Genomic DNA, 13,053 nt, shown 5'->3' with positions numbered 1-13,053 from the left:
CTGAGGAGAGGCGCCTTCTATCTGGCCACTTTGTCATAAAGTCAAAGATAAGTTTATTTCTTCTGCTTAAATACTCACTGAATTTGAGGCTCAGGATTGATAAGTTCTCTGTGGTTCCAATTTTTAAACTACTTAACTGGATCCAAAGGAACAAGCGGCATGTGTTAAGTGCCTTTTACCTATATCCTCAGAATATGCCAGCTAATGATGAGATTCTGCTGGCTGCAGCGACAAGTACTTTGAATCAATGTTTTTGTCTAAGCCAAGAGCTTCAATGAATATACTGGCATCTATGCACACACATTATATATAAAAACAAGAAACAACTTATTTTATTTAGATTTTTTCAAGATTTTTGTTTTAATTAACACAATTACTTTTTCATTAACAAAATGTTGTATTTTGGCTTTTGTTAAGAAGAGAAACAATGACTCACATTTAGAACAGCAATTTAAACTTCTCATAATACGGGTAGAGGATGAATTCTCATTTTGCTAGGTTGTGTTTTCTTTTTTTCCTTTTTAATTATCTGCTGTTTTATGTATACGGTCTGTAAATTTTATGTGCTTGATGGTATGTTGTTTTCTTGAAATAAAATTAAAAATATACAGTTTTCATAATACAGTGGAACCTCGGGTCACGAACATCTCTGACCACGTACAAATCGGTTTACGACCAAAAAGTTTGCCAAACTTTTGCATCTGTTCACGACCACACACTCGGGTGACAAACAAGCCAGTTTCCCTTCCGGTTCGTACACGCCGATGATTTCCGCACGTGTTCAGTCTCTCACTGTGCATTCCCTGTGCAGTGAGCGAGCGAGAGAGCGCGAGAGAGAGCACGAGCGAGCGAGAGAGCCCAAGCAGGAGTGTTTTGGCCAACACTCGGTGGGGCAGAAGGTAGCGGTCGCTCCAGCTGAGCGATCAAGGAGCTGGAGTGACCAGAAGAAGTAAGTAAACATTTAGTTTACTATTACACTGTGCATTCTATGGTATAATTACCTATTTTTGTGCTTAAAAATCTCTAAAAAAAATATGTATTTACATACAGCTCGTACGGTCCGGAACGGATTAATTGTATTTACATACAATCCTATGGGGGAAAATTTCTTCGGGTCATGACCAAATCGGGTTGCGACCAGAGTTTTGGAACGAATTACGGTCGTGACCCGAGGTTCCACTGTACCAACTAACATTTACAGTTCAGTGTTCTGCTTCTGGAACTCATGCTGGTAATTGTATATTTTTCCTTTATTATTATTTATAAATTTTCTCACCTTTCAAATAAGAATGATACAAAAACAGTGCTTGCCTAGAACTTCATAAAAGCTTTGTTTTGCTTTTTTAACCACATTATTCCATACTTTATTACAAGGAACAACACTTGAATCTATCGTGTTTTGTACAAAAACCTCTTCAATTTAAATTAATTGAAAGATCAAAGTACATCAAAGATCAAAGTAGCCAACCATCAATCTATTATCAAAACTGTTTAATTATGATTTAGTATCAGCAAGCGCTACTGTATTGCACTGCTACAAATACAGACGGAACATAAAAACTCCACATAGATAAGAGACTATACTTGCAATCAAACTCAGGTTCTTGAAACTAACAACCACTACCTCAGTTTTGAATTTCTTTCAGAAATCACAGATTTATGTTGGGAAAGTCATATGAATACTCTTTGTTTTACAAACCACAATGAAGCTGAATTTTCATGGTTTCTAAGTCTGGAATAATTTTGAAATGTACATCAAAAGAGCTAACATCAACAATCACCTTCAGTTTTTTCAAGAAAACTTTGCTGCAGGATACAGAACCATGTGAGGATGGATATTGATAAGGCACTATCAAAGTCTCAGTCATTCTCACAGCTAATGCGGCATTCATGTGCAATGGGTGGAGTCATGTTGTCTCACATGTACTGTTCATGTGACTTCCTGCATTATCTTGAGCATCATGGTGCCAAAAAGATTGTGAAATATTTGAAAAAAAAAAAATTGTACCAAAAAGCCCAAGGAACAAAAAAGTTCCTTCTTAATGTGAAACTTCATGTGATGAAGTGTAGGTATTCAGGCTTACTACAGTGTTTAATGGCTGGAAAAATGTCATATTATGGTTTTTTTAATAATGTTATACTAAATTCTGTCAAATTTGGTGTTAACTGAGCAAATATTGGACCGAGGAATTAATGGTATTTATATGTTTGTTACGAAATACACCGTGAAATGAGGTTTTCATTAAGTGATTAGCTTCACAAAGAAGGGCAAGCCTGTACAATTATGATGATAAATTACAAATGATATTAAATGAATGTCTTTACCTTAGGAGATTTGCAACAACCACAACACATGAAGTAAATAAAAGATATGACCAAACAGTCATTTACTAAGAAAAGCAATATCTGATACAGTTTGGAAAGCTTAGCACTAAACTTTGTATATACCAAAGAGGAAACAATAAACAAAATCGTAGAAAATCAGGGTAGATCTATGGCATTTTATTAAAACTACAAGACAAATGTGCAATGCACAACAAAAATAAGAGTTTAATTCAATAAACTAGGGGGCGCCGCCCCTTGCTCACCCACCCCTGGGTTTGGTTTACCAGATACACAATTTAAAGAGATTATTTTCATGGGAATTGTTACATATGCATTATTTTCACTTTTACTTTAAAACTGTTGTAAAAACAATACTTGTCATTAATTTCCGGCCCCAGGCGTGGTTACTTGTCTTTCTCAAAAGACGTATAATGCTGCTTGCATTGTGAAGGGGTGGGGGTTGGGGGAAGGTGGCTGAACGCATGCTAAGGGGATTCCATTGTATCAGCTGCTGTGTTTCTGCTGCTGCTAGCGAGCTGTGCGTTCTGTTTATTGTGCTGCGCGTCGATCATTTAAAAGCTGCTCGTGTTGTAGGGGATGGTGCTGAACGCACACTAAGGAGAAGCGGTCGGATCATCTGCTGGCTTGCTGCATGTTCTGCTCTTCGCTTGTCATTGTTTTAAGAACTGGGAGCACATGAAGTGTGTCTGCCAAAAGCATTCCAACAACTACTAGGTTAGATGTCCGTGAACTGGTTTTAAATATTGTCTCACTGCACTGTCTTGCAGGACGTCAAATTGTCTTCCGAGAAGATCACGTCTCATCTCCCTAGTCTCCCTCCTAAGATTTTTTTTTTATAATAGAGAGAAAAGACTAAAATTTTATGACATGGTCTGTAAGAGGCACGTTCAAGAAAATCCTTATTCTTTTTTGCATATACCCTAAGTTCTTGTCTATAAGCCGGACTCATGTATTAGCCGGAGACCAAAAATCATACGAATTTTTAAAATAAAATCGTATCATAGATAAGCCGGACTCATGGATAAGCCGAACGTACTATAACCTATAACTAATAAAAGGGAGGGAGGTCAGTGGTCTCACTCGCGCCCATTTAATTTCTTTAAGGGGGGAGAGAGTGTGAGATATTGCCGTCTCTCTCACTCCCCGCATGGCGCGGTTGGAGCGGCCGGAGCGCGTTCTTTCTGCTCTGGGCATCGCCGAGTCAACACGAGCGCGTAGCAGTCATTTAAATTGTGATTTTATATGTAAGCATATTTAAATATATATCGCGGATTTCTGCTGACAATGGGTCTTTTAATTTCTGGTACATGCTTCCTCAGTTGGTTTGCCCAGTTGATTTCATACAAGGGACGCTATTGGCAGATGGCTGAGAAGCTACCCGGCTTACTGTTCTCTCTCTCTTGCGCTGACTATCTGTGATCCTGACGTATGGGGATTGAGCAGGGGGGCTGTTTGCACACCTAGACGATACGCGGACGCTCGTCTAAAAATGCTGAAAGATTATCTTCACGTTGCTATCTTTTGTAAAGCTGATTCCTGAAAAGACATGCTGCACAGTGCTTCGCATACTTAAAAGCTCGAAGGGCACGTATTGATTTTTGACTGAAAAACAAACTCTCCCTCTCTCTCTCTCTTTGTCTGCTCCTGACGGAGGGGGTGTGAGCTGCCGCCTTCAACAGCTTTGTGCCGCGGTGCTTCGCATACTTAAAAGCCAAACAGACATATTGATTTGTTTGCTTCACTCCTTTGAAGAGGAAGATATGTTTGCATTCTTTTAATTGTGAGACGGAACTGTCATCTCTGTCTTGTCATGGAGCACAGTTTAAACTTTTGAAAAAGAGACAAATGTTTGTTTGCAGTGTTTGAATAACGTTCCTGTCTCTCTACAACCTCCTGTGTTTCTGCGCAAATCTGTGACCCAAGCATGACAATATAAAAATAACCATATAAACATATGGTTTCTACTTCGCGGATATTCTTATTTCGCGGGTGGCTCTGGAACGCAACCCCCGCGATGGATGTTTAAGCCGGACTTATGTATAAGCCGATATTCTATTTTTTCATTTTCACAACTTTTTTCCTTAGATAAGCCGCGGCTTATTGACAAGAACTTAGGGTACAATAAATCAATTCTGTAAATTATTTTTGCAATGTCAATTTTTTTTTGTATTGCATATCATTAGCTGAATTTGCATATCCTTTACCAGTCTTGCATATTTCAGTAGTTATTTTAGATGTCAGGGCGGCACGGTGGCGCAGTGGGTAGCGCTGCTGCCTCGCAGTTGGGACACCTGGGGACCTGGGTTCGATTCCCGGGTCCTCCCTGCGTGGAGTTTGCATGTTCTCCCCGTGTCTGCGTGGGTTTCCTCCGGGCGCTCCGGTTTCCTCCCACAGTCCAAAGATATGCAGGTTAGGTGGATTGGCGATTCTAAATTGGCCCTAGGGTGTGCTTGGTGTGTGGTTGTGTTTGTGTGTGTCCTGCGGTGGGTTGGCACCCTGCCCGGGATTGGTTCCCTGCCTTGTGCCCTGTGTTGGCTGGGATTGGCTCCAGCAGACCCCCGTGACCCTGTGTTCGGATTCAGCGGGTTGGAAAATGGATGGATGGATTTTAGATGTCCATTTTAGTTTGTAATGTATTTTATAGACATAAGAAATTACCTCCTTCCTCAGATATACTTTAAGCATTTTTTTTTTGTTCTTTATTTCGCCTTATACAATTTCTTGTATTAGGAATATGTTAGTTTTCGCATATCAGAGCGTAGGGTCAGCCATTGTACAGCGCCCCTGGAGCAATTACAGGTTAAGGGTCTTGCTCAAGGGCCCAGCAGAGTAGGATCTCTTTTGGCAGTGACAGGGATTCGAACCGGCAACCTTCTGGATACCAGCACAGATCCTTAGCCTCACAGCCACCACTCTGCCCTTTTTATTTCCCAGTATTACCAGAAATGTATGGAGATGTCTCTATGAAAATAATAATCTGTGAAGAAATTAATTTTAAAAATATCTTCACCTAAAATTAATGGTTTTATTCACCAGCAGTGAGTTACATTAGTACTGCATATTAATTTGAAGGGCCAGTTCTGCATCTTTCAAGTCAAAAATATTTTTTCACAATGACATTCTTACGTAAAGCATATTTTTTTTGTTTTGTTCCTGCAGTTTTAAAAGGCATCTACGGAGCACCAAATGTGAAAACAAAAGCATTAAAACTTACCAACCACGTCCATTTTAAAGCCAGGAAAGATATGGAACACTGCTCTGCGTCTAGAAAATGCATACATATTACAAAAAAGATTAAGAAGTCAGGCTTCACCTCATTACCTGCCTCTATCCACAGCAACCATTCACCCTAAGGCCGGGTTTATACTTCACGAGACGGGATGTGTGCACCTGTGGATGCTACTGCTACGCAAGCATTGTACTCTTGCTTGAGTACTTTATGTAAATCTGGAAGATTCCACCAGGTGGCAGTGCAACATTTCACGATGAGAAAATGTTCAGCTTCACTGTGTTGTGAATTGCCTGAAACATGCCATGTTTTGTTAGTTTTCCTTGAATAACTATTTTGTGCCTTTTGTTTCCAGTAGCAGCCATGTTCTCCATTGTCAGCCTTATGATCACATAACCCTGTTGCATGTCAGATCATCATACACCCCCCCTTTTAAAAGTGTAGCATAAGAAGGACTTATTTAGTATTTAAAACATTTCTTTTGTAGTTTACTTTGTGAACAACAAGTCTAGATAGTGTAAGGACATTGCTGCTGCCTATGTATCGGACTTTTATCTTCTCTCTAATATTCTGACACTGTCCTCATCTCTGCTGTGTTCGACTTTTTGTAAACTCCCTTAGCATTAGGAGAACCAAAAACGTACATCCAAAAAGACTTTACTGCCAGAATCCTTAGATGTTTCATTCACAACAACTTTAATAGCTGTTTTAAAATATCCAGCTTATCTTCTCCTGTTATGAGATGCCTGCTTGCCTTATTGAGTTTGGTTATTGTCTGTCCCGTTTGTTGCCATTTCCTGATCATATCTCGTCCTTCAATTTCCCCGAGATCATAATACATACAGTATTTGCACAAGCCTGAATATAATGAGGAGATCCAATGAATGTAAAGCATAAAAAAGAAAGATAAAATTAGAGAGACAAAAGCAGGAAAGTAGTTAACCTAAAACCACAGCAAAGCTCAGGATGTCTAATGATGAAGCTTCAAGGTACTGTGATTAATGTAAAGGGGGATTTGATGAAAAATGTAAACATTTGAATTTTTAATTTGATTTTAACATCCCAGATAAGCATATTTAACTGTTTCAACTGAATGTCAGTATGTTGCTGAACAGTTTCAGACCTGTTCAATTTGAATTCCTTTTTAAAATGAAAGCTCCATAACGACATTTGCTATGAATAGGAACGTATCCTTACCTCAGGAAAAATAGTTCAAAGAACCTGTGATAAAATGAATTACTTCCACTTTTGTTTTTTACGTTTATAAATATACCTCACAACACAGAATGCTTTCTGGAATTTCTGAAAATTTTGCAAGGTTAAAGTGAATGTATTTGGTTAAGTTTTAAGGCTTTTGTTTTTAGGTTTGGAACAGTCTCTAAAAGACCCCATTTTAAACCTCAAGGTCATGCATGGTATTTTTTTTAATTTATAAAATATGCTTCACTTTGGAAATAATTTTCCATGGCAAACTCATGTTTACCATAATTGTGAAAAATTACCTGCGACTTAAAAAACACCAAACATACCGTTTAAGTTCCAAAATAAGTGGTGCCTATTCCAATACAATGATCACATAATATTCACAAATTCAAAGATAAACAAATTTGGCAACAAAAATATAAATGAATGAAAATCTAAGACATACAGCTTAAAAGCCGAAAAAGATCATCACCTTGATTATGAGTAACAAAATCTTCATGTGTCCAAAAGGTTATGGATCAATCCTGAATTAAAGACATCCACACATAAAAAAGGCAGATCTACAAAGACCTAAAGTGGAAGGTGGCATGGCACTACCTTTCAATTTTATTATTGGGCAGCAAACATACACGCTATAAAGACATGCAAATTGCCACAGGCCCCGGCAGGATTGAGCTTCCATGCTCCAAACCCGCGGCACTGCTGCACGATAGGAAGACTATCTTCTAACACTCCAGGGGAGGCAATGCTCTGGATAGGCGCTCTCTAGACAAAGCTGGGCAAGGTCCCCATGTGACTATGCGGGTTCAGCTCCGTGCTCCCATCCACTGTTAGGGAGCCCTTGAACCCAACACTGTTGGTAATGTCACCGATGAGCTATACAGTGAGGCAATAATACAGCAAGGGGATGATGTAAAAATGTACAAAAGTGCTGTTATTGCAATAAATCAAAACAAGTGTTCAAATCAAGTGCAGTGCATTCAAAGTCTTCATTAAACAAATAATCTATAAAAACAATGCGAATCGTGGAGGTTAAAATAGAAAAACACAACCCTTTAAAACCGAGGTTAAAACGTTGTGCAGGAAGCTGTCTTTTAAAACAGATACACAAATGACAAGCCCGGTGCTTCTTTTAAACTAGCGTCTCACCTGCTTCTCCCGTTAGGGCCCTGCAGCAGGCGAGACGCTCTCTCTGCAGCTGACCTTCTCAATGTGCTTCTGCTTCTACTACTGTCAGTCGCCTTACCGATCTTTGGCTCCGGTCGGCTCCCCCTGACAGTGACTTGGGATTCCCCAACGACCAAGGCTCTCACGTTGGGGACACCACGTCCTAAGTCCCGACTCCCGTGGCCTTAAAACAGAGAGTTATCCGCCTCCGGTCACTCCCGTCCTTCATAAAAACAAACTCTGCGGGAGCAACAACAACTACTACGCCCTGTGTGTCGGCCTAACACCCAGGCTGTCTGCTCAGCTGCCTTGAGCCTGCTCTCACTCGCTTTCCTGCACCCGCTGTCTCTCACTCGTTAACTCACTTCCTGCTTCCTCCTGCAACCTGTTTACTTTTTTCTTCTTCCTCGTTCATCTGTTCTTTTCTTAACCGTCTCGGGCTTCTCTATATAATGGACGTGGCAGCTGTGGTAATCAACAGTTCCCGGGAACAATTACGCTGCGGACCGTCCCTCACCTGTGCACTTAGGTGAGACACGCCCGCAGCACGAATCCACCCGGAAACCGCTTTAGCCACACTACCACACCCCTCGCTACACTGCGAGCGCGGTGATTATTTATTTAAAACAAACTGGCCTTTGCTGGGAGAGCTGTGGACCCATAACACCACACCCCGGCTGTCTGTCGCAATATACACAAGCCTGGTCTGCAGTGGAAATAAAATCTTGCTGTACTTCTTTATATCGCTTGCTATGTGCCCCAATAATAATAATCGCCAATATATCAATAATCTAATTGTTCGTAAATCATTCAGAAAACTGAAGCAATGCAGGATGTACTTCAAGGCAGAGTACTTCAAGCTTTAATCTGTTGCTCCTCTACATGATATATCACCTTTATCAGCCCTCTCAAACCTACAGAGTGTTTCATCTTTGGAAAACATATGGTATTAAAATGTTTAGAGAAATGTATTTAGATAATGTTTTGGCATCTTATGAACAATTACGTTTCAAAAAATAGTTCCCATCAACCCAATTTTTTCACTATTTTCAAATCAAAAATTTTGCTAAAAGAATCCTACCCAATTTTCCACACCTCCCACCCATTTTTATTCCAGAAGAAATACTGATAAGTCTTGAAGACTCAGACAGCATCGCAGCAATACATAAAAACATTTCAAAGCCCCTTCCTTTCAAAGGTCATAAGGTACAGTGGGAAATCGCAATATCTCAGAAAAGGAATGGAAAGCAGCCATGCAGAAAATACACTCTAGCTTTACTGTATATGCACAAAGCATTCGATAATTCAACATAAATCTTTCATTGATCACATTTTTCTTATTGAAAATTGTTCAAAATGTTTCTAGGGAAAGGTCCAACCTGCGAGCGTTGCAATCTAGCTCCAGTCTCACTGGGCCACATGTTTTGGGAAAGCAGCAAATTAACAACATTCTGAACAAAAATCTTTGAACGCTTATCAGACATTATTGGGCTCATAATCACTTGTAACCCATTAAGAGCAGTGTTTGGTTTATGCCCAGATGTGCTTAAAGTGGAGAAGGACAAATTGACTGTAATAGCCTATACCACTATACTAACATGAAGACTTAATTTGCATAACTGTAAAAATCCCAACCCACCTTTTGTTAAGTCAGTAGGCAATCAAATTCTTGCTTTTACAGGATCTGTTCAAAACTTTTTTTTTTCTTTTATCCTTATGCTCTTAGCTCTCCGCTCTGTCTCTCAGATGGGGATGAATTCTGTTTTGTTAGGATTTGTCTCTTTTTGTTTCTACGTTTCTTTTTTTTGTTTATTTTTTTAAACTTTAAAATTTTTTCCCCCTTTCTAGTTTCACTATGAAGTTGTTTGTTGTATAAGTTGCAATGTTATTTTGATCAAATAAAATAAATAAAAAAAAAAAGTTATGAATGTTAATTAAATGTAAGATTACTGCAAGTGATGTTGTAATCTTAGGTTTAATATAAAATTATGAATTCTCATAACCTTACAATGTCAGGAGATTATATTAGGAATTAATGCTAAGACTCCAAAAGAAAACAAATCCCTAACCAAATCAAACTAAAATACAAAAGGGGAAAGGGGAAAATTGTGTAATAAATAAAAATATATTAACATCTAATAACACATTTGCCTATATATTAAAGCATACTTCTATAACAAATTACAATATTCAAGTTTTTTGCAAAACTCCATTACTCCAGCTTATGCATGGTAGCTATTTTAAGCACGTACAACTAAGTAAATTTTTGATTAGAGATCTATATCTGTACATATTGTTATGCACACAGAGAAACAATAACATAACATTTCTCTGTAAGACAAACTATAACACGAAAACGTAAGAACAAACAGGAAGAAGTATAAAGATAACTACAAACAAGCAGAGACATAAAATCTAACACAAGGATTACAGACAATTATCAGGCAAATGAATAAATCCCATATCTCTAGACTGTTGAAGGAGAAGTGCCAACCACTGTCCCACTGTACTCTCCCAAAATAACATTAAATGCTTCAGAAACATATTCTGATGTGTATTTAATTGTTTTATAAATAGAGGGTCAAATTAATTTGATTATTCTTTACAGTTAACACTTTAGGTTGAGATCAGTGCAGATTTTTCTTATTCATAAATAAATGATTATGTACATCGTTTATCAAAATAAAGATTTTGATTCATAGTATGTGAGTGTGGTTAATATCTTAGCCTTTAACATATTCCCCTTATATTCTTAAAACTAGTTTTTCTTGGATTCTCATTTTTTTTATTTGTTCATAATTTTACAAAACTCACCTAGAATTTCTTTCAAAAACTGGGGCAAACACATCAAAAAAGTTTTCTTTTCCCTCACTTTTTGAAGGTACAGCATTGTCGAAAGTAGGATCCACACTATCAAATGCTCGACGTTTCACAGGATCTGACAGAATTTCACAGGCTAAGAATCCAAAAGAAACACTAAAGTTATTTCCCTGTGGAGAATGGAAAGACTTGGTGTGCCAATCAATCAATCAGCCATTAATCAGAACTGGTCAATGACATACTGTAAGTAATTGATCATCTGCTGATTTGACGAGATAGCAGGTGCAAATCATATTCATGCTGAGGAGTCACTATCTGCTTTTGGAATTTAGTAGTACAGTACACAGCTTTGAGGAGCATTCTGTAAAGCAGAATTAGCTTAATTTACAGTTCTCAGCATACCTGAATAGACACATCTCATTTACAAGAGCTCATTTAAACCGCATCTCCATCACCCATCTACTTAACTCATGAAATATGAAGACCAGCATTTACAAAGCATCTTCTACATCTCAACAATAAATTTGTAGAAGAGTAGGCAGCAAGTTCTGAAAATTGTCCACAGTAAAGTGAAAAAGATAATTGCTTATTGACAATTGCTCCTATTTGTACTTAATGTCAGAGTACAAATGAAGCACACAGTACACTGTAATTACAAAGCAATAGCTGTGTATTACGTTAAACAGTAAAGTAAGTGAATCTGGTAGGATCAATACACTCATGCATTCCAATACAGATTCACAAGTTAAACAATAAGATTGATGTCATTGAAATGAAACTTCTTTCTTTACAAAAAATGGCATAAATTCATTTGTACCAGAAGCTTTCACCGTTAATTGAGGCTGTACTTATAATTCTAATGTATAGTATGTGCTCAAGCAGCTTACAATAGCCTTTCAATAGGGCAGCAAAATTAACATTGAACAAACCCTTAAACTGATTAAACACTTTAATATCGAAGCAGCAAATTACCCATTTTCAAAAACACACTTTTCATCAAATCCCTCCGTTTCTTTTTTATTCTTACCTTTGTCCTGCTGTATCCAGAATCAGGAAAGTGTCTGAACATCTTGTCACCTTCATAGTCAGACATATCACTGATATAAAATGACAGCTTGTTTGTCTAGGTTTTCAGAAAAATAAAATTTCAACCACAAAAGAGTATAGCCTGAGTATTCAAATCACTAACATAGTACATTTGCAGTTTAACCATTCAGGATGGTAGTTTGCAACCAGTAACCAAACTATTAGGTCTGTAAGGTTATCCTGTATGTAGAGAAGAAATTAAGTGAAAGAGTAGAGTAGAGTAGAGATAGATAGACAGATAGATAGATAGACATCATTTTAAGGAAACACTATGGATTATCACTTTTTATCCATTTAATCGCAAGACTTGAATCAATATGTAAGAATATTCTCAGCTAAGAACTGGACACATTCAGAACATCTTTAGACTTCCCTTTCAAGTTTGCTTTGCTGCCCTATTGGGCTGCAATTGAAAGCCGCTGCGGAACACAAGTTTTTCCTTAATTATAAATACAGCCTTAATTAACAACACAACATTCTGAGGCAAATTAAATGTACACTGTGATTGTGAAAAAATACTTAATCAAAAATGCCAAACCATCTTTTAAACCAACAGCTTAAGTACAGCATTAAATGGTCTTACTGTTGACTAACTGGTTGAAGGAAATTTTGAGTAAACATTTTCATTTCTTGTGTGCACAGCAATAAATCACCAGCCAATACATGCTTTTCTGCAAATTTCCACGATGTCCTTCATTCCTTTACAGACACATATTCAAACATTTCCATTGCGAATAATAAGAGGAAAGCAAGCCTTCAATCATTAGCTGAGGTGAATTCAAGAAAAGGAAAAGCTGAAACTTGTACTGGATAGAAGCAATTTCACAAAACAGACTGTGATAGTGAACATAAACTAAAATGAACACTGAAACCTGCACCAACTTCACATCAGTGCTTTCTTAATAAAAGACCATTTATTAAACATTATTCCATTTTTTTTTAAATATTACTTAACAAGCTAAATTTCACCATCTTTTTTTGATTTCTCAATGTGTCATTTACACATGATAACAGTGCCTCAAAATCAGCAAACAGATTTGAAAATGGCCAATTTTCATTTTTACATGGAAAAAACAGATCAGTGAACGTCTAGGTAAGATTCTACTGTGTTCCATGTTTGCAACTACACAAAGTGACAAATATTAGCTATAACAAGTTTTACTACTAGGAACCCAAAATCTTCAACTGTACTATTTTCAAAA

The 13,053-nt window shown here is 37.7% G+C and overlaps 1 protein-coding gene across 1 annotated transcript in view; it reads right to left on the bottom strand.

Moving 5' to 3' along the window:
- Positions 1–13,053, bottom strand: part of dnajc2 (DnaJ (Hsp40) homolog, subfamily C, member 2) — a 63,680-nt gene that overhangs the window by 38,312 nt on the left and 12,315 nt on the right. The window contains exon 5 of the mRNA XM_028811561.2: positions 10,760–10,901. Coding sequence (XP_028667394.1) covers positions 10,760–10,901 — 142 coding nt within the window. The remainder of the gene's footprint in view (positions 1–10,759; positions 10,902–13,053) is intronic.

This window comes from Erpetoichthys calabaricus, chromosome 1 (assembly GCF_900747795.2).
Source record: "Erpetoichthys calabaricus chromosome 1, fErpCal1.3, whole genome shotgun sequence".
Classification (NCBI taxonomy): Eukaryota; Metazoa; Chordata; class Cladistia; order Polypteriformes; family Polypteridae; genus Erpetoichthys; species Erpetoichthys calabaricus.
This window is presented reverse-complemented; position numbering and strand designations above follow the sequence as displayed.